Genomic DNA, 22305 nt, shown 5'->3' with positions numbered 1-22305 from the left:
GCATTGTTTTTTTTGTATGTATGTTCGGAGCAGATGTATCGTCCTTGAGTTTAGCAATGATTCCAAAACGAGGGGTAGAGAAGGTTTCCTATGCTCATATGAGGGGCATGAGGAATCAGTTGAATGTGTAAAAATGTTACATCTAATTGTTAGTCAGAAAATGTTAATATTTAGTCAATAGAATTGTGTTTAAGGGCCTGATTTAGATCTTGGTGGATGGGTTACTCCATTCCTATCTGGTCACGCCAAATCATAGATTGCTTCTCGTAGCAGAATTTTTTTTAAACGTATCAAAATTGCTCTTGGCCTTTCAATTAATCCCCCCACTTTTTTCGGTTGATTGAATGGGAACCGATGAGCTCTCTGTAGTTCAGCTTTCCAGTCCCATTGCTGAAGCTCTGGAAAGGCTTCTGAAAAGAGTTCAACTATGAACTGCCAGACATCTTTGCCCTCCAATCCTTCGGGTACTCCCAAAATCCGTATATTGTTCCTTCTGGAACGAATTTCCAATTCGGTCAGTTTCCAGACTGTATCATCTTTCTGAGACTTCAAGGATTCAGTAATGACCTTCTGCTGTGCCCGTTCATCTTCCAATACTGAGATTCTGGTTTTGGCTTCCCCAATTCTAGTTGCAAACTCCGAGCAAGTCTTTGCTACTCTGCACATAGCATTCTGCAGTTTGCGCACCACCCCCTGGGTCCGAAGCCCTTCCACCCTGGTCTCCTCTTGATGTGCCATTATACCTTGATAGATGGTAGAGAGGGTAAATTCCCCTTGCAATGGCATGGCTAATCCGGCGACATCTTTAGAGGTTTCTCCTTGCCCCACTTTATCAGCAATTTGTGGAGAAAACAAATAGTCCCAAACTAAAGAGCCTGCTGGGCCCAGAGCTCCGTTTACCAAAGAGTCGCGCAGCTCCCTTTGTTTTCAAACAGTCCCATCATTTACAGAGACCTCCTTACTCATCTGTTCTTCATCCAGCCGTAGACTGCTCGTATCGCTTCTATCTTCTGCCCAATCTTTCCCAGGGCTCTCATCCCCGGAAGAGTTAGAGGGATCTGACATAGAATAGAACTTGTCGCCCAAATCTACTTCTTTGCACTGACTATGGCCAATTGGTCCAGATTCTGCGAGCAATGAATTCCTTCTTCTCCCCTTTCCAAACGGCTACTGTCAAAATTATGGTTTCTGACCTCCAGTGCCTGACCAGTCACCAAAGAATTAGCAAATGGCGTTGCTACAGACTCTGATAACTTGGGATCATTTGCAAATACAACATCTCTTGAAGTCTGCCGAACCCAGCTCACCCTCCGGTGAAAAAATAACCTCTTGATTGGTTCCTTCAGTAATAATCCCAATGCTCTGCACATCACCTCTCAAACCCTCCGAACAGCCCTGAGCTGCCCCGCTGCCACCATTCACCTCATCTGAAGCTACCCCTGAAGTGGAATCAATACCTTGTGCTGTTGGAAGTGTCAGTGCCGCGGCAACATTGTTTCCAGGGCATTTCGCAATGTTGTTACCACTATCCACCGGAGCGTCGGCAGCCTCCACTACTTCCACCGGGCTCTTGCCTTTAACAAGTTGTTTTTAAACCGACCTGGAACCGTGTGATGGCCCCGGGTAGAGATGCTGTCTTTCACCGCAGAAACTGGAGAGGAGCCATTTACATGTCAGTATGTTCCGCCGTCTCCACCTCTTCCGTGAGTGACCTTCGTCGGACTCCCGGCGGGAAGGGCTGTAGCTGCTGGAGGCGCCCTGGTCTTAGCACCCTTAGCCATGCTTTGCGGATGCATCGTAGCTGGTAAGCGGAGAGACGGGGCCGTACGCCGCCAACACAAAAAGCCTGTAAAAGCGTATTTAGAAGGTTGCAAAAGAGTCAGCCGCCATGACCAATACTGCCACAGCATATCAAAATTCACATTATCCAGTATATCCTTCGTTACTGAGGTTGAAGAGTGCGGCGGGGGGGGGGGGGTTATTCCAGGAGTGTTGCCTCCTATCTTCTTGCACACTCATTTATAAAGTTTTTCGACATACTGAAAAAACAAATGTTTCTCTGAGCAATCATTTGCGTTTTATAGAAGTTGAAATCATACATTTTTGTTACTCCCTTCACTAGCTAAAAGCATAAAAATCTCCTGACTTGATTAATTATGATGAAAGGAGGAAATGCAACTTTACTCAGTTGGTCCATCTCATTGTGCAGGTATGGCATTGTTTTTTTTGTATGTATGTTCGGAGCAGATGTATCGTCCTTGAGTTTAGGAATGATTCCAAAACGAGGGGTAGAGAAGGTTTCCTATGCTCATATGAGGGGCATGAGGAATCAGTTGAATGTGTAAAAATGTTACATCTAATTGTTAGTCAGAAAATGTTATTATTTAATCAATAGAATTGTGTTTAAGGGCCTGATTTAGATCTTGGTGGATGGGTTACTCCATTCCTATCTGGTCACGCCAAATCATAGATTGCTTCTCGTAGCAGAATTTTTTTTAAACGTATCAAAATTGCTCTTGGCCTTTCAATTAATCCCCCCACTTTTTTCGGTTGATTGAATGGGAACCGATGAGCTCTCTGTAGTTCAGCTTTCCAGTCCCATTGCTGAAGCTCTGGAAAGGCTTCTGAAAAGAGTTCAACTATGAACTGCCAGACATCTTTGCCCTCCAATCCTTCGGGTACTCCCAAAATCCGTATATTGTTCCTTCTGGAACGAATTTCCAATTCGGTCAGTTTCCAGACTGTATCATCTTTCTGAGACTTCAAGGATTCAGTAATGACCTTCTGCTGTGCCCGTTCATCTTCCAATACTGAGATTCTGGTTTTGGCTTCCCCAATTCTAGTTGCAAACTCCGAGCAAGTCTTTGCTACTCTGCACATAGCATTCTGCAGTTTGCGCACCACCCCCTGGGTCCGAAGCCCTTCCACCCTGGTCTCCTCTTGATGTGCCATTATACCTTGATAGATGGTAGAGAGGGTAAATTCCCCTTGCAATGGCATGGCTAATCCGGCGACATCTTTAGAGGTTTCTCCTTGCCCCACTTTATCAGCAATTTGTGGAGAAAACAAATAGTCCCAAACTAAAGAGCCTGCTGGGCCCAGAGCTCCGTTTACCAAAGAGTCGCGCAGCTCCCTTTGTTTTCAAACAGTCCCATCATTTACAGAGACCTCCTTACTCATCTGTTCTTCATCCAGCCGTAGACTGCTCGTATCGCTTCTATCTTCTGCCCAATCTTTCCCAGGGCTCTCATCCCCGGAAGAGTTAGAGGGATCTGACATAGAATAGAACTTGTCGCCCAAATCTACTTCTTTGCACTGACTATGGCCAATTGGTCCAGATTCTGCGAGCAATGAATTCCTTCTTCTCCCCTTTCCAAACGGCTACTGTCAAAATTATGGTTTCTGACCTCCAGTGCCTGACCAGTCACCAAAGAATTAGCAAATGGCGTTGCTACAGACTCTGATAACTTGGGATCATTTGCAAATACAACATCTCTTGAAGTCTGCCGAACCCAGCTCACCCTCCGGTGAAAAAATAACCTCTTGATTGGTTCCTTCAGTAATAATCCCAATGCTCTGCACATCACCTCTCAAACCCTCCGAACAGCCCTGAGCTGCCCCGCTGCCACCATTCACCTCATCTGAAGCTACCCCTGAAGTGGAATCAATACCTTGTGCTGTTGGAAGTGTCAGTGCCGCGGCAACATTGTTTCCAGGGCATTTCGCAATGTTGTTACCACTATCCACCGGAGCGTCGGCAGCCTCCACTACTTCCACCGGGCTCTTGCCTTTAACAAGTTGTTTTTAAACCGACCTGGAACCGTGTGATGGCCCCGGGTAGAGATGCTGTCTTTCACCGCAGAAACTGGAGAGGAGCCATTTACATGTCAGTATGTTCCGCCGTCTCCACCTCTTCCGTGAGTGACCTTCGTCGGACTCCCGGCGGGAAGGGCTGTAGCTGCTGGAGGCGCCCTGGTCTTAGCACCCTTAGCCATGCTTTGCGGATGCATCGTAGCTGGTAAGCGGAGAGACGGGGCCGTACGCCGCCAACACAAAAAGCCTGTAAAAGCGTATTTAGAAGGTTGCAAAAGAGTCAGCCGCCATGACCAATACTGCCACAGCATATCAAAATTCACATTATCCAGTATATCCTTCGTTACTGAGGTTGAAGAGTGCGGCGGGGGGGGGGGGGTTATTCCAGGAGTGTTGCCTCCTATCTTCTTGCACACTCATTTATAAAGTTTTTCGACATACTGAAAAAACAAATGTTTCTCTGAGCAATCATTTGCGTTTTATAGAAGTTGAAATTATACATTTTTGTTACTCCCTTCACTAGCTAAAAGCATAAAAATCTCCTGACTTGATTAATTATGATGAAAGGAGGAAATGCAACTTTACTCAGTTGGTCCATCTCATTGTGCAGGTATGGCATTGTTTTTTTTGTATGTATGTTCGGAGCAGATGTATCGTCCTTGAGTTTAGGAATGATTCCAAAACGAGGGGTAGAGAAGGTTTCCTATGCTCATATGAGGGGCATGAGGAATCAGTTGAATGTGTAAAAATGTTACATCTAATTGTTAGTCAGAAAATGTTATTATTTAATCAATAGAATTGTGTTTAAGGGCCTGATTTAGATCTTGGTGGATGGGTTACTCCATCACCACGGTGATGGATGTCGCGTCCGTCGAAATATAAATCCTGTAGAACATAATGGGATTTATATTTCGGCGGACGGAATATCCGTCACCGTTTTGACGGCGTAACCCGTCCACCGAGATGTAAATTAGGCCCTAAGTTAGTTCTTTGAATATGTTTTTTGCTTTGTTGTGGGAAATAGGTTTGCTACATTTTTGATGTTGGTGATTATCTGTAAGAAAATGTGCACCAGTCAGAAGGCGGTTCTAGCCACATTGTGCAGGGAAATGTAGGAGGCACCATAGGTGCCCCCCTACCCCCAAAAAGAAAGGGCCCTGAATATTGGGGGGCTGGCTATGGGCACCCAATATCCATCCCCGCCAGCCTTTCTATGGCTGGCGGGGATGGTCCATCGTAATCCCAATGTCCATGGTACCGCCGCGATTTCAGGGAACACGAGGGCCTCCTCAGCACCAGCGGTCTCAAGGAGCCTGTGGGATGCGTGGCGGTTGGACTTTCCGACCACCACAGTATTGCCTGCCATTATAATATGGCAGGTGGGAAATGGCCTCATGATGGCGGTGAACCCACCATAGTGAGCAACTCCTTAGTATCCTCACTACAATTTCTTCTCTCACGGACCATTTCTCCATATGGGATGTTATGAATTACAGATCTTGTATGGGCACTGGTTGCATGTAAATCCCCATTACAAACTGTTTTTTTTTTTTCGGAACAGAGTGCTTTGTATCACATCATCCTTACCATAGAACTGGAGGTCCAAAAAATTAAAAATTTCTTTGTGATTAGTTATGGGCAGCCTAACATGGTAGGGATTGTTATTCAGGAAGGCAAAATGTTAAAAAGTGCCTCATTGAACCCAGTCCACAGGCAGATGATGTCGTCAATATACCTAGCCCAAAAGACTATATGTTCAGTCCAGGGGGAGGCATATTTACCCCAGGCATGCTCCCTCTCATACCAACCCCTGAAAAGGGAGCAAACCGGGAACCCATAGCTGTTCCCCATATTTGGTGGAACTACTGGCTATCATGTAAGAAAAGGTTCTTGGTGAGGATCAGTTCCATCATGTAAAACACTCATAATGTTGTACTCAAAATGATCTGTTCCATCCTTGTCTAAAAAGGATTGTGCTACCTTGAGACCAAATTCAATCAGAATGCACATATACAGGCTGACCACATCAAAGATGAAAAATTGCATTTCATCTGACCATATAAAGTTGTTAAATTTGGTAAATATGTCCTTGCTATCCCTAATATAGGAGGGCAAATTTAATACGTGTTTCTAAAGTATAATGTCCACAAACTCAGACAGTTTTTCAGTCGGAGACCCCACACCAGAAATATTGGGTAGCCCGGGAGGAAAGGGGCCATCCCTATGCACCTTGGGAAGAATATATATGCAAGGGTATTTAGCCTGTTCCACCCGAAGATAACGAAACTCGTCATCAGTTAACAGACAACTGTCACTCCATTCACTCAATTTAAAATTGATAAGTGTAGTTAGATCTTTAATGGGATTGGTTCCAAGAGGTTCATAATAACGCTTATCACTAAATTGGCGGTCAATTTCATTCATATAGTCAATTTTTCTTACAATTACCACATTACCGCCTTTGTCGGCTTCTTGGATTACAATATTATCATCATTACGTAACCTGGTCAATGCCTGTCTTTCATCAGGTGATAAATGATGGTGTTGTGACCCAAATTTGGCCAGACTATTAAGCCCATACAGATCACTCGTCACCCTATCATGGAATGTATCAATGTTTCAATGGTAAGCCATGGTAGGAACAAATTTTGATTTGGGATTCACCCCACTATCCATGTTGAGATCTTCTGTAATATTCAGATCACTTAGAAAAGATCTCATGTCTCTAGTTTCACCATTCTCAATTGAAAGAAGGCATTGAATATCACAAACATCCACAATGGTATCTAAGGGTGATGTGGATTCCCTATTAGATAAATTGGACATGGCAACTCTTTCTGAAAAAAAAATCTTTTAATCTCAAAGACCTTACAAACTTATACATATCGACATGCACATCACTTATGTCGCCACTTTGTGTTGGACAAAAATGTCAGCCTTTTCTCAATAGGGTTATTTCATCCTTATCTAATATCTTATCAGACAAGTTAATGATCTCTAAATCACTGCATTCGCCCTCCTTATGGGTCATATCCATACCCTCTTTAGTTAGCTCAACTGTTCTAGTTAGGTCTTCTTTGAACAAGTTGTCATTCCCACTCTGCCTGTTACACTTCCTTTTGTACCCCTCTCCTAGTTTTTGGGATTCTTTTGTTTGTTGCTTATATGAAATCTGGCCAACTCCTTTTCGAAGGAGGAGGCCCCTTCTCCTAAGGGTTTTCCACTGTTGAATTACTTGAAGCAGTGCTACTTTGTGAAGAAATAAAAATAATACTGCCTGATTCGGTCTCTGCACTCTCCTCTCTTGCCCTTTTTCTATCCTCTACAGTCTGTATATTATCAAATTTCCTAGCGAATGTGTACATCCATCCCTTTCTGTAGTCCTTATCACCGCATTTAATTTTTCTCATTTTTTATCCTTAAGATATTGTTGATGGTTCTCAATGACTTTGTTCAATATACCATCATTTTTCTCAATCAGATCTTTTGAATCACTGGCCTCAATATCTTTCTCCACAACTTCAATTTCAGGTTGCCGTTTGGCTCCTTTTTCCCTAGCATGTTTAATAAGGATTCGCATCATAACATGAGAGGCACCCTCAAGATTACTCTCCCATTCTCCCAACCAATCATTAATTTGGTCCTCAAAGGTAGTAAATATCAAAATACCTAAACCCCTAGGCATCTTTTTATTCTCCACATATTGTTGTAAGGTCGCCCCATCCCACCACTGTGCCAAATCTTGTTTCGTCAGGCGCTCCAGTTTTAAAAACAATGATCGCAATCCCATGTTGCACTAAGCGCCCTGTATCGGTGGTGGTGAGGTGGCACTTATGCCAAATAGGTCTTGTGCTAATTCCTCCCTTCCATCATTAAATCGTGACATCATATAAGTACAATTATCAAGGATGAGTGCAAAAAAGTCCGAAATGAATAAACACAAATGGGAAAGTGGTGGACCATATAAATTGCACCTCAATCTTTTACTCCAAACACATATAATGTCCTGTGCACAAATCTTCCAGCTACTGCCCAGCAGATCCAAAATTGCAAATTAAAGGAAGGCACACCCGTAAGAATATTTGTTAAAATGTAAAACTGTGCAATAAATTGAAAATTATAAAAAAACAAAAAATGTGTGACATCTTTTTATTAAACTAAATTAAAAAAATCTTATGCACTTTAAGGGTTGACATTTACTATTTCTCACACACAAGAAGGGGAGAGAGGCACAGCACAACCACTACTCCAGCCTCCCCTGTCACAACTGTAGCACACACAGAGAGGAGTAGTGTGTATGAATCGGTTCAAGAGAGGTGGCACGTGCTCAGTAAAAAAATACTGCCCTTACTCGCAAAATTGTGACCTGCTTCATCATCAGGCTTGCTTCAATACACCCCTGCGCAGACCAACGCCTGGGGTGGAGCAAAAGGGAGGGGAAGACAATACAAACATATAAAAATAATGATATAAGTAATGGATCCTGGGATCACCAAAAGAAAAAGTGCAGTGAAGATTAAAACTAGTTCAGTGGTATCGTTTGTAAGTAATTTATTCCTAGATCCACTGACTAGGATTAGAAACGTGAAGGCTGATGGTGACAGGAAAGTATTAGGAATTCTTTCACTCCTCCTTCCTGCCAGGTTGTGGACATGTTTCAGCTGCTTGACTTGTGCCTACAATTTTAGGTCACCACAGCATTCATCAGGACCTTCCTGATCCCAGTATCTAACAAATCCCTCAATACCCTGAGTTTGGAGTCTCCGGAGCTAGTTGTTCGCAGAGAGAGGGACCCATTCATTAACTCACTCCAGATAATCTGTGGGTAGAGAAAAGATGGAAAAAGGGTGGGGTCAGTCATACATGGACAGCGGTTGTGAAGTCCAACCAGTCTTACTCCATCCAACCACCCAGCACTCTTTCTATAGAGTGTGTCCAATTCATACCTCCACCTCTGCATGCAGACACAACGGCATGCAAATATGAGGTCTCTTTGATGTCCTTAGTCAGACCTATCACACATGCTTGTCCATATAATATGGTCATACGGACCCGTACTTTGCTAGGGCAAAATGCCCCTTACCCTCTCTTTTCCCTCCTCCGTCTGAGGAAACAAAAAGACACAACTCACCGAGTTTCAAATAAGTCGTGCTTAGACTGGCGAGTAAGAGGCGGAGACCCCCTGTAGTCACACTCTGGGGGAACAACTAGATAAAAACATAATGAAGACACAGTTGAACGATTGATAGTAATGCGCTCTTAACTGTGTCTGGGTTATCCACATTTACTATTCGAAAAATCCACTCCCCGGCTTGCATTTGCGAGACAAATTTAATGTGTATGTGTGTAAGGAGAGAGTGGTTTTTGAATACATGGGGGTATGATATTGATATGAGGTATTAATTCTTCTTTGAATAATTGTCATCGTATAGATTTGTTTTTATGTCTCTTGTGTGTTTTTTTGTCCAAGGGTTCTTGTGATTATTTTTTAACATGAAATGAAAGGAACTGATCAAAGAACTAGCACCATATATTGGATGAAATGGTACTGTGTTGTATATCCTGTATGTATTTATATCATGTTTTTTTTGTATTATGTAACTGAGATTTGTAAAATGTACAAAGAAACAAAATAGATTTAAGAAATTAGAATTGGGGGAGCGTGGCTTGGCGCCAGTTAAGATGGTTGCCTAGAATGAGAGCTCCACCGGGCCGTGCCCAAAGCCGTAATTATCTGACATATGTCCGATATTGGAGGCGCTGATATGACCCGCAGTGCCAGCGGAACACCTACTGCAACGATCAGTGCGAAAGAACCCGGAGGGAAACGCCTCTGAACTGTCCTTCGTGGAGAGGTGTGGTGCAGCGGCCAGGGCAGCTGACTTTGGAGCACAGGGCTCACGGTTCGATCCCCAGCTTCGGCGACAGATCAGCTCAGCACCATGTGACTCTGGGAAATAGCTCACTTAATTTCCACGACGGCCCCCAGCGCCTTGAGACCCATAAGGGTGAGAAGTTTGCGCTTTACAAATACCGGATTTACAATTTTTTTATGATTTTTCCTTCTACCGAACTGCGAGGCGGTGAGCTGTGGGCGGACGGAAGCCCTGCGACAGTGGATGGTGTCTGGGTGACCAACTCGCCTTGCTGTGGCGCTGCAGCTGCGAGGAGCCCGTGGGTGTGCGGGGGAGCTGGAGCAAGGCCCCCCTGCCCGCGGCCCCACCGCTGATCGTTGACCCCGTCCGATTGCAGCCGGGCGCCTGCGGAGCGGCAGTGGAGACCAGCGACTCTGTCAGGGTCTTGGGGGAGCCCCTCGAGGACCGTGGGGAACTCTTTCCACCTGACCGCCATCCCGCCAAGGGGGCTCCGCACTGCCTTGACGCGCTCCGGCACTGGGGTTGGGGTAAGGTGCCCCCCCCCCCCACTCTCTATCGGCGTGTTGCCCGAGTCGACGATCACGAGCTGAGGCTCCGAGGGAAGGGTGTGCTCACTCGCCCAGAACACATCTGCAGGGCTGAGGCCGGTGCCAGCAGCAAGCGACATCTGTGGGCACTGGTCTGTTGGTGCTAGACAACTGGGCTGCGGTGCATGGCAACGATCTCCCCGCCGGGGCGCACCACCCTACGCAGCAACGGACTTTCTTCCTGGGGCTCGATAAAGTTCCCTCAAAAGCGGAGATATTGAAAGACCTGCTTTCCTGGCAAATACGACGTCCCCCTTCCTACGCTGCGTAAAATCAGAGCTGTTGGCCTGCAGTTGAGTCCCAGTGCAGTCTTTTCTGGGACCGGAGTCCCTACAAGACTACCACAGTACCTGGGCACCCAATGCGTCCATCATGAGACCGGCTCCAGTGGCTGGCGTAGACTGAAACCCGGTGGTGGAGCGCTTTCGGCGTTGGGTTCTCCCTGAGGCCTGGCTGGGGACAGGGAGACATGAGTTACACAGAACAGCGTGTGGTGGGCCACGCCACACGTGGGCGCAGCAGGCTGTACAACCTCTGGAGGTTTAAAATGCCGTGGGGCGACTAGTCGCCGTGTGGGGCCAAGCGGGGCTGCGCTGCTGCGGTGGCACATTGCGGGATCTCTGAGCAAGGGTTCGCCCCTGCTTGACACCGCTAGGCCGGCGGGACGTCCTGACGCCTGGAAGCGGATTAGGCGCAACATTTGAGGTGGCTGTGGGCCGCGTTGCACCCCGGGTCCTCGGACATTGGCAGGTTTAGAACAACGCCGAGGGGCACAGATCCGCCCACAGCTGCTCTATAGGAAGAGTTTGGTGGCAAAGGCATGCCCACTGCCACTCGAATGGTGGGAAGACCTATAACCTACTCTGATTCCTAAACTTGTGTGTCAGAACGGTACAGGACCTGTGCTGGATCAAGGGGATACTCTTCCCTAACGATACAATCAGCGGGCACCCCCGCAGAATGAAACCTAAAAGTGGCGCGTCGGTGAAGTCTAATAAACTGAACAAATACGCAGTCCCAAAACAATCAATGCCGGAAGATGGTTCGGGGTCGCCAGTCTGTCCACCTAAGGCCCCATCACTCGGCTCCATAATGGTGGCTATCCAGGTCCTGGGCGCAACGCTTGAAACGAAAACTGACAAAGTCTCCATAGAAATGAACCTGCTTAGAGCAGACATGAATAAGACATCAGACCGTGTAACAAAATAGGCGAATGTCAGGGAGCTCCAAAGTACTACCAAGAAAGTGGACGATCGAGTCCAACAGCTTGCCCATCAACACCGCCAGGTGGCCCTTAAGCTGGAAGATCAGGAGGGAAGGGACCGCTGCAACAACATTCGAGTGGTGGGGGTTCCAGAGGGGGCAGAGGGGCCAAAGCATGACCTCTTCCTTGAGGACTTAATACTGAACCATCTCAAACCGAAACGGTTCTCCTTCTTCACCGTAGAGAGGGCACATAGAGCCCTGATACTTCCTCCAAAACCAGGAGCAGCCCCTAGGACAATCATAGCCAATCCTCAACTACAGGGACCGCGATGCAATATTGCAGGCAGCTCGTCTCCATGGGGACCTCCGATATGAGAACACCACCGCGCAGTTCTTCCCAGACTTTACTCTTAAGGTGCAACAAGAGCGACGCTCCTTTGATGGAGTGAAACGGGCGTTAAGAGAGAAAGGCATCAAGCATATGATGTTCTTTCCAGCAAAGCTCAAGGTCATTGCTAATGGGAAGTCGTGGTTCTTCACGGCCCCGTCGGAAGTGCAAATGTGGCTCGATGAAGGGACCGCATGGAAGACGAGACCAAAAACTGGGGAAAGCTGTAGAGACACCCGTGAGCACTCACCGGGCTCCCTGGACGGCCGGATGGAGTCAGACAAGCGAAGCCAGCGATCCTGGAGGTCGAGATCTGTGAGCCCGACGACATTGGAGGCCAGTGGGGACTGTTGGCCAGCACAATGACACTCTCCCGATGTGGGCTGGGCCCCGGGTGGCCAGAGGCGGTGTCGCCCTATACCCCCGCAATTGTTGATAAGTTCATTGGGCGACAGGCGCTCTGATAGTTGGGGATGTGGGTAGTTTCAAACTTACGTAGCAGGGTAGCAGGGAGGGAGGGAACGGTTTACCGTGAAGTTTCACTGACGATCCTAGTTTCTTTTTCATTGGGATTTTGGGAGGGGGGTTGTTGGGATGGTAATCAATGGTCACGTCTTACTCACCTTCAAATGTTAGGAATGAGTTGCAAATCGGGAGCGCTTAGCCCATACCTCCTTCCTACAAATGTGTACGCACTGGGACAAGAGCCCTAAACTCCTTAGTTGGAACGTCAATGGGCTAGGAGACCAGGTAAAGTGGAGTATTGTGCTCCAGTACATAAATCGGCATGCTCCAGACATAGCGCTACTCCAATAGAAACACCTAGTAGGGAACACCTATAAGGCGTTGAATAGATGGGGGTACAAACTCGTGGCACACTCCGGTTTCACGTCAGGATCTAGAAGGGATGGCATTCTCCTCAAACAATCCTTCCTGCTCAGCATACAACACACTTGGGCTGACGCACTGGGGCGTTACTCGGCGGTCTCGGGGCAATGGGAGGGACGCACCCTTACGGTGATAGTAGTTTATGTACCACTGGGTCTACAGAACCAGACCTTTAAGGACCTGGGAACTTTCATGCTCTTGCTTCCAGAGGGCCACTTGATGGTGGGAGGGGACTTCAATTCAGTTGTCTCGGGCCACCTTGAGCGATATCCGCCCCAAGATATTGGCACTGCGAACAGCTGGCTCGCAAACTTTCTAGAAGCATTAGGCCTCACGGACCTCTGGAGGGCACAACACCCAGAATGCAAGCAATACACGTTCAACTCTGGATCACACCGCACCTTCTCCAGAATAGACTACATGCCCGTGTCACAGACAACAACAGTATGCAAAATAAGACATATGGCAAGAGGCATTTCGGACCACTCCCCTATATGGACACATTTGGCACTGAGCGTTAAAAGAGTGGGTAGTGTAGCGCGCCTTAACCCATGGCACCTCCGCAATCCCACAGTTAAAACCGCACTCACAAAAGCTCTCGATCACTACTTTCAGGAAAACAAAGGGTCGGTCGGTTCTTCCATGACTCTCTGGGAAGCATTTAAGACGGTAATCAGGGGGCAAGCACTGTCGGCCATTGCCGGATCGCATAAAGAAAGGTTTAAGGACATGGCTCGATTTGAAAAACGATCTCCTCCGCCTGGAGGAAGAAGTGGGTGACAGGGAAGGGCAGAACACTCCATCAATTACAACTGAAAAAAACAGAGTATAAAGCCATTGCAACAGACATGGCTAGAACCCTAGCGAAGGATAGGGACGGCAGATGGTATGATCAGGGAGACAAAGCGGGTAAATTAATAGCTTGGTTAGACCGGAAAGAGAGAGCGCAGAGGCTGGTCCCAGAGCTTACAAGTAGCTCCGGCGCTGTGTTAACAGATCCCGAGGACATAGTCAGCGAGTTCGCAGACCAATACAAAGTGGTTTACCAGAGCGGCTCGGACTTGCCGGAGAAGGACTCAACTGCACTCCTCGCAGACATCACTCTGCCTACCCTTACGGACAAAGAACGGCAAACATTAGACCGTGCCCTAACAAACGATGAAATAGCACTGGCAATTAGGAACCTCCAACCAGGGAAAGCCCTGGGCCCTAATGGACTACCAATCGAGCTGTACAAGCTTAAACCTGACAAATTGGCCCCCACCTTAAAATCATGTTTGAGGAGAGTAGAGACCGTGGCCAACTTCCACGCGACCAAAGAATGGCAACGATAGTCACCATACACAAGGAAGGGAAACCAAGAGATGAATGCTCATCCTATAGGCCCATCTCCCTTTTGAATGCGGAACCCAAAATCCTAGCTAAGTTATTGGCAAGCCGGCTAAATCAGGTGATATGCAAACTGGTACACCCCAATTAATCCAGCTTTATGCCTCATCGTAACACAGCCTTAAATCTACGACAGTTGCACGGCGTACTGGGGCGATTGGCCACTATCCGAGAAGACACAATAGTGGTTTCACTTGACGCCACCATGGCCTTTGATACACTTGAATAGCCATACCTATTTGTGGTCCTCAAAAAGTTGGGCTTCGGCCCCAGCTTTTTTGGATGGGTAAAGCTCCTCTATTCGGACCAACTGGCACAAGTAGTAGTAAACAACAAGAAATCTGAAGCATTCACTCTTAGCCGAGGGACTCGACAGGGCTGTCCACTCTTGCCCTTGCTCTTCGCTCTCTCCCTTGAACCTTTGGCAGCCTGGATACGTAGAGACCCATCCATCAGGGGACTCAAATGGGCGGAGGGATGGGAGGACCGCATCTCCTTGTATGCAGACGACATTCTCCAATATATCACCTTGCCTCAAAAGTCGCGACCATGTCGTTCTCGATATTTTCACAAACTTTGGGAAAAACTCTGGCTATAGAATTAACTGGAGTAGGTCATTGCTTTACGTTCTCCATGGAGACCCTCCCTTCCCACCTCGGACGGCCCCATACAAGCTGCTACAGAGGGATTTAAATACTTGGGCATTTTCATTACCTCTGACCCCAGACTTCTCTATGAGCGCAACCTGCTCCCTCCATTACAAAGACTAAAGCGAGACGCTGCGACCTAGAAGGCGATGCCGCTGTCACTGCTGGGAAGAGCGGCACTCTTCAAAATGATGTCCCTCCCACGCTTCCTTTATGTCCTGCAGAACTCCCCATACCTGGTCCCGACTAGGTTTTTCAAAGAAATAGAGAGCATCCAAAGAGACCTGCTGTGGGACGGTAGACCACGCATTGCATTACACAAACTCACACTTCGGTGGTATGACGAAGGCATAGGGCTCCTAGACATCAAAGAATACTACTGGGCGGCCAATTTGGCAGCCGTGAACCACTGCACATATCGTCTTGGTGACGACCCTGCATACAGGATGGACAGGTGGCTACTCCCCGGGGGAACTTCAACAGAGCACTCTACTCCAGACCCAACAGATATTCATTAACGGGACCCACAAACCACTCTGTCCAACCCTGGCACATGGTAAACCATAGACTAGGATGGGACCAGAAACTCACACTAGCTACTCCACTATGGGACGCGGAATAACTGGGCACCCTTGGGAGCACAAAAGGGTTTGATAAATGGGACCTCATTGGGTTGTCTCAAATTGGTGACCTCTGGGAGGCAGGCAAGGTGGTGTCATTTGTCTCGCTTCAGCAAACACACCAGTTAGCTGACGCAGATTATTTCAGATACTTGCAAGTCCGACACTCCCTCCAATCTAACCTTTCGGAGGGGTCCTCCCCACCAGAATCCTCTCCCCTGGAGGACAGACTGCTTGATGGCTACTTGCCAGATAAGGTTATCTCCCAAACATATAAAAAACTTATCAACAATACTCCACATCCTCTTATACCCCTACGGGAGCGATGGGAAAGGGATGGGTTAGAACTAGACGATGAAGAGTGGCAGGAGAAAGTTGCCTCCCCACAGGAAGTCGTTATTTCATCCAGACTTCACCTCGTTCCGCTTAAAATTCTCCACAGAATCTATGTCTCTGGACCCAGACTGGTACACATGGGTTGGGCGACTGATGGGCTATGCAGGAGACAGTGTGGCCTCGAGGGCTCCTTTCTGCACATTATATGGGAGTGTGGGCGGATCCAGGAATATTGAAAAAAGGTGCACGAGTGCATGAGTACAGTTTTGGCAATTGTGATCAGGCCTGAAGTCAAGAGGTGTCTCTTGAACGTGTGGTAACCCACTGATCTCAATGGCAGGGACAAATTGTGGGCAACTCTGGGGCAAATGGTGGCCAAGAGAAACATCGCTCGATTATGAAGAACCACAGCACCGCCGACACTAGCTGCTTGGAAGGCAGATATGGACTGGTGTATGGTCAGGGAAAAAACAGTCTATGTTGCCCGTGATTGCCCCCAAAAGCGGATTGCTGTTTGGGGCAGATGGAATATATATCGTGGAAATATATGTGACCCCCTTGTTCCTCCTTCCCTAGATGATCCAACATCACCGTAACCATAAATCTATCATGTCTCGCTGTGTATAGAGTACTATGATGTGTAACAGTCAAATCTCCAGAACTGTGCAGCTGGGCTAATATGTCTATGTAAAGAAGTGATCGAAACGTTCAATAAAAAAGAATTCTAAAAAACAAAAAAGAAATTTGAATTACAATAAAATAATAAGCTTGACACAAACATTAAAGGGATTAAATCGATAAGTACAGAGGGCCAGCTGTACGAGCTAATTGTAGCCCCTTAAGAAATAATACAGGTCTAGTAGAATGGTGTATCATAATATTTTGCCTTGTTTTCCCCCTTGTCCCAGACCTTAAATAGTGCACTTTCAGGGGGTACCTTTTTCTGCTATAGACTGACAAAGTACGTTCCTGCAAGGCATGGACTGTGACGTCCATGCCATGTTGGAACAGGGTGTGCATACAGACGGGGCACACCATTCGCCCCCCTGCACGCACCCCCAGTTCCAGAGGCAAAAGGTGGCCCTATAAGGCCCTCTTAATTTCCTCACCGCCACACTTTACCGCCATGAAAACTGTGGCAGTGAGGAAACTCATAACATGCTTGGCAGTGCCGATGCCGCACCGCCAAGCATATTGCGGCCTCAAACCGTTGAAAGACTGCTGAGGGATCATGAATCCCTGGTGGTCGCAGCGGTCCTATGACAGCACAACAGCCAAACTCATAATACGACTGTAGCTGCACCGCCACCGTGGGAAACTCATTATAACCCCAGAAGTGATTTGCCCAGAGTCATAAGATGTTGAGCTGGCGCAGAGACTCAAACCTGGTTCACAGCTTCAAAGTCACCAGCTCTAGCCGTAACGCCACAGCCTCTCCATGCTCAGTGTTCCAGCTAGCTACCCTTTGACATGCTAATACCTGCATTGGGCATTTTTCAAGAATATAAACTGCATATTCGGGATAATGAATCCTTGGTGGTAGCAGTGGTCCTATATCGGTCCAACTGCCAAACTCGTAATACGGCGGTCAGACTGCCGATGCAGTGGTAGCTGCACCGCCACCGTCCATCAGACGGCCAAACTCGTACTGACCCCCCTAAGTGATTTGCCCAGAATCATAAGATGTTGAGCCAGCGCCGAGACTTGAACCTGGTTCCCCAGCTTCAAAGTCAGCAGCTCTGGCCGTAAAGCCACAGCCTCTCCATGCTCAGTGGTCCAGCTAGCTACCCTTTGATATGCTGGTACCTGCAACAAGCATTTATTCAACAACATAAACTGCATATTACGTGTAGGGAAAATAACCATGTAATATGACTGTAACCAGCAGTTCTTAAAGTAAAATGAAATTCGCTGTGACGCAATTTTGCTTTTTTTCCTTAAGCATTGTAGCAAAGCAGCTCGCACCGCTGTGCAACATTTAAAAAAAACTTGACAAAGCAATAGATCTGGAATAGGCGAAACCTGTTGGCGTCGCCAATGCTTGTTTTAATCTTATTGCAGTGGGGTGCTTGTGTTGCATGCCACAGTTTTGAACACTTCCTTTTCTGTTTATAGGGGGGCTGCCTGTGCTGCAAGCCCGGGTGCTGACATGTGTGGATGGTATTGACCTGCCCCTACTGGAGCGTGCAGTTCTGGAGCAGCGGAATTACCTGGGCAGCAGAGGAGGACATGAGAAGAGCAAAGAAAACCCATAACCCTGACCTGACAAGGAAAGTCAAAGCGCTGTTGATCTCCACGATATTGTTTGATTTTTTGACTTTTTCGTTCAGTTCAGATTTGAGTCTGCACTTTGGCTTCACTGAGTTTCAAGTGTAGAAATTGGACTGTTCCAACTAGCAGTGCGTGGTTTGTGGGCAGCTGGTCACCTCTGTATTCTGACTGTGTTATTCATTTGAGCAAATGGTCACTTCAGCCCAATTAGCCAAAATAATTCCAATGCAATCTAGTAAAAGTGTAATAGACATTTAGTTGTGCACTGGAGGAAGTGATTACATTATATTGAGGGAAGGTTATTAATGTAAAGGTCATAGACAATTACACTGGCCTGAAAGGAAGCAAGAGTTCTCTAGAAGAAAGGCTTTTGGACAACCCTCAATGTTTTCTAGAGAAGGAGATGGACTGACGTACTAAACTCAAGAGGGTGGAAGCAGACTTCCCCACAAAGCTATGGATGTGGAAATGGGTCCTCACAGTGAGCCCAGGAGAATGGCAATATATATTGCAATATATACTTAAATAAACAATGAATGGGGAAGTTGACCATTTTACTGGTGCTTTGACCTCTGGAGGATACCGGTGAATGAGCTAAGCTACTGAGGTTGCAACAAACTATTTTGCTAAACAATGGTCAACCAAATGGACTACCATAGTGAGAAGTGGAGGGAGCCTGAACCACTGCACAACGGGTGGGAGGTTTGACGCATTTCACACAAGTTTTAAGGGATAAATGGACTGTCTGTCTTACCAAGTAAAGGGGGGTGTGGGGGGAACGTTCATGTCACAAAATACTGAAAGGGCATGGAGGTGTAGCTCTGCGAAATTAACAATATGCCTTAATATCGTACCAACTTGTGCAGCATCAGTTTGGTTGATGGACCATCACACTGTACTCTGAAGATGAGAGCATTCAAAATCTATGGAATCTAGGAAGGGAGCACTGCCGGCAGCGAGCAAACAACTCTTCTATTTTAATAGGCCAGCTGAACAGTTATTCGTATTCTAAAGAGATACATGACATGCACAAGTTACTTATATTCTTTTAAAAGGATGGAGGAGGGAATCCCTGAATCCTTCTCCCATGATAAATGTTTTGGCATTTGCTGCAGTTCTAACTGCATATGGTAAATTGCATAGTAAATACATGCAGAGTGCTGATATTTAGACAACCAATATCTTTTTAGATCTATTTCATATCAGCTATGAATGGCAAATTGCATTTCAAGTCAAGAATAACTTTATTTTGGCTGGCTCAAAGAACCATAAAAAGATTTACAGGTTATAAAAGTTAAAATACAATGCATATAAAATTCTGAATAAAATATTAAACTATTACAGAATGACAATTAAGATAACTGACTGTGACCCTAGTAGACTCTATACAGATTTTACTTATAGCGCTTTCTGATTACAAAGTAACCTCTTATATAATTAGCTACTGCAATACAGATTTCAGCCGTAGCTAGTGACAGTAAAAAGGTAAAACTATCACTATGTGAATAAGGGTGAATATTCCTAAGTAATGGGAGAAGAAATCTTGTTCTTTCTGATTTATATAATGTACAAAATAATACAAAGTGCATAGTGCTTTGAAATGAGGCATTGTCGCATAAGCTTGTTTGGCCACCCTCCGAGGCGAGGAAGTGCCAGCAAAAAGTGCACAGAGCATAAACAGAACCTGGTTAGATAAAATCGGAACTGGGACTTCATAGAGAAAGATTGATAATATTATGCAGGGGCAGGAAGCAAACGGAGGTCTCCCATATCGTCATGTTGGTGACTAAAAAGCCTATTGCCCCTGGAGCAGTACGACTCCGCGATAATACTTTTGGCATTCAGGGGAATTCCTTCTGGGTTTTCAAAAAAGTATTCCAGACCAATCTCATGGTATTGCCTCCTTAAATATTGAAACCATGGAATCTTTAAAACATTCAACACACAGAAAGAAGTAAGGTTGCTGAAATCACAATTTTCATTGAGTGATAATCAATGGTAAAAGTGTAGAAAAGTGCAATACTTTGTAAAAACTGCCCTCACCCACTACGAATAGTGGCATGCTTCATCATAGGGCTGCTGCGACGCGTCAGCGCAGACCAACGCTTGAGGCGGAGCAATAGGGTGGGGAAGACGATACAAACACACAGAAAAGGATCCAAGAAAAAATGAGTGCAGACTATAAGCCTAAAACTAACTAGGGGATATCCTCATAATAGTTTTATTCCTAGATTTCCTTGTTAGGATTGAAAGGTAACTTCCTACCAAAGGATGATGGTGAAGTGAGTGTATTAGGCACCCAACACCCCCCCCGTTCTGCATAAAGGTCGACATGTTTCTGCCAGAATACGTGTCTCTACCGGCATTCATCAGGACTGTTGGATCCCTTTGCTAAATGCCTTTCTGTCAATATACCTATAGTATATCAGATTACTCCACCTGAAAACTGTGGAAATGTGGTTGGTCCAGTAATCACACTCCTAATAGGATCTGTAAATGGAAAGAATAAGAAATACAAGTGAAGATAATTCTTGTATAAGTGCATAGACATGCATAAAAATGACGAAACAAGTGACTAAGTGCTATATTTGCTACCTTTATAAATTTATAACCCTTTAGGTGCGAAGCAGCCTTAATAATTGTTATTACGTCACAGCTAGTGAGGAAGCAATGCCCTTTCTTGCTAGTGATTTCACTAATGCAAATTTCGAAAAAGAAAGCAATTTGTGCCTATATCAAAAAAGGTAGAACACACCTTCTCGTACAATTCAGGAAATCATGCCCACAACAGTAATCATGCCATGACCTTTGTGCTAAGCGCTCAGGTACCTATGTCAAAAAAACTTGGTGCATCTTACCGAGTTTCACTATGTGTATCACTAGAACTTGCACGAGGGAAGAGGGCGACCCCCTGTAGTCACACACTGGTTGGAGAAATGGTTGTTAAATAGACAGCGTTAGATTAAGGCAAAGTTCATTCTCGCACATACCGCACACATTGATGAGGAAGCAGTTTGGTAGAGCTTAGAAAGACACACGTAAAAGCTATTGTACATGGGGCCATCTTAACAGAATACCTGAGGGCTAATGCAGCCACGGGGTCTTTTAGTGATGAATGAACCACTAATCTTCCTTGAAGACTCTGTGTTCAGGAGGGACTGGGCACTGATCGCGTGGAAGTGTACAAAGCAGTGGTTGGTGTTGATCATCACCACAGCCAAGAGGATAGCAGACACCCTGCTCATTCAAATATAATCGAGGGAGCAGGGATTAAACACAAGCGTAGTACTGGCTACGTATAAGAGGAAGTTGGAGGAGACAAACAAGGAAATTGCAAAGTACAAAGACTATTTGATGTAATCCAAGATCACCAAATTGCAGAAAGATCTGAAACAATTTTCCAGGGAGAAAATATACCCATATACATCTGACAAGTACATTAAAAAAAAAGATGGAGGACATGAAGAAGGGACAACAGGTAGGGAGAAGGAATATGGACTCCATGAGCTCTAGTAGTGATGGGAGCGACTACGAAAGCAAACCTAGGAGAAGAGGTAGAGGACAGTACCAGGGCCCATGCCCATGCATAATGCAATCTCCCATTCGACTGCCTGGTCTGACCAGAAGTGCTACCCCCTTGGGACACCTCCCATGTTTTCCTGGATGAAACTGTTATCCAGGGGTCCTGATAAGTCGGAAAAATAGACTTTTTGAGGCCAGCTACATTCGAAGTTGGGGAGTGTGTGATGGTTAAGAAGGCGCTTCTGTCAGCTGAGGCAGCGTCATGGTTATCAGTGTGGGTAGCCGCATCCCTAACCTGGCTATGTGATGTTTTATTTTTAGAGTTCCTCACCACTAGACAGAGCTGGTTTTCGATATGACCTAGACATTCTAAAATAGGGTTCAAAGCTTCTGCTGTCATTTGATTTATTTTGGTGAGGTCGGAAATATCCACTGTCTCTAGCGCGGACCCCTTCCCCAAACCCCCTCTTGCCCTATTGGCACTCCACTTTTAAGGCTCCTTCCTAGTTTTTTTAAGCACAGTGTCCCTTTGACTTGGGGTCCATCTCCGTCCCCTCTACCCTTTTTAGGTCTCGCCTGAGCCAGCGCTGTAGCGCTGCTCTCGCGAGAGCTTTTGTAAAAGGGGGATTTAGAAGTGCAAACCAGTGCTTTCAGGCCGCCAACTACAGTGCATGTGCGCCGGGCGCGCGCACCATTTGGCAGCCTGCTGATCACTTTCGCGGCCGCTTTGATGTTCTCAGTGAGCCGCGCGGCCACTGAGAA

At 46.3% G+C, this 22305-nt stretch overlaps 1 protein-coding gene across 3 annotated transcripts in view; it reads left to right on the top strand.

Annotated features, from left to right (window-relative positions):
• TEN1 (TEN1 subunit of CST complex) overlaps window positions 1-22305 on the top strand; it is a 125605-nt gene extending 103300 nt beyond the window's left edge. For 2 of the 3 annotated variants that reach the window (XM_085616951.1, XM_085616953.1), the window contains exon 4: window positions 17866-22304. In XM_085616951.1, the coding sequence (XP_085473077.1) occupies window positions 17866-18005 (140 nt within the window). In that variant the 3' untranslated portion in view covers window positions 18006-22304. Of the gene's footprint in view, window positions 1-17865 lie in introns of all 3 variants that reach the window. The other variant, XM_085616952.1, reaches the window with a different exon arrangement.

Source organism: Triturus cristatus, chromosome 7 (genome assembly GCF_964204655.1).
Source record: "Triturus cristatus chromosome 7, aTriCri1.1, whole genome shotgun sequence".
NCBI classification, from domain to species: domain Eukaryota; kingdom Metazoa; phylum Chordata; class Amphibia; order Caudata; family Salamandridae; genus Triturus; species Triturus cristatus.
The sequence above is the reverse complement of the archived record's forward strand: the minus strand, read 5'-3'. Positions and strand labels throughout refer to the sequence as shown.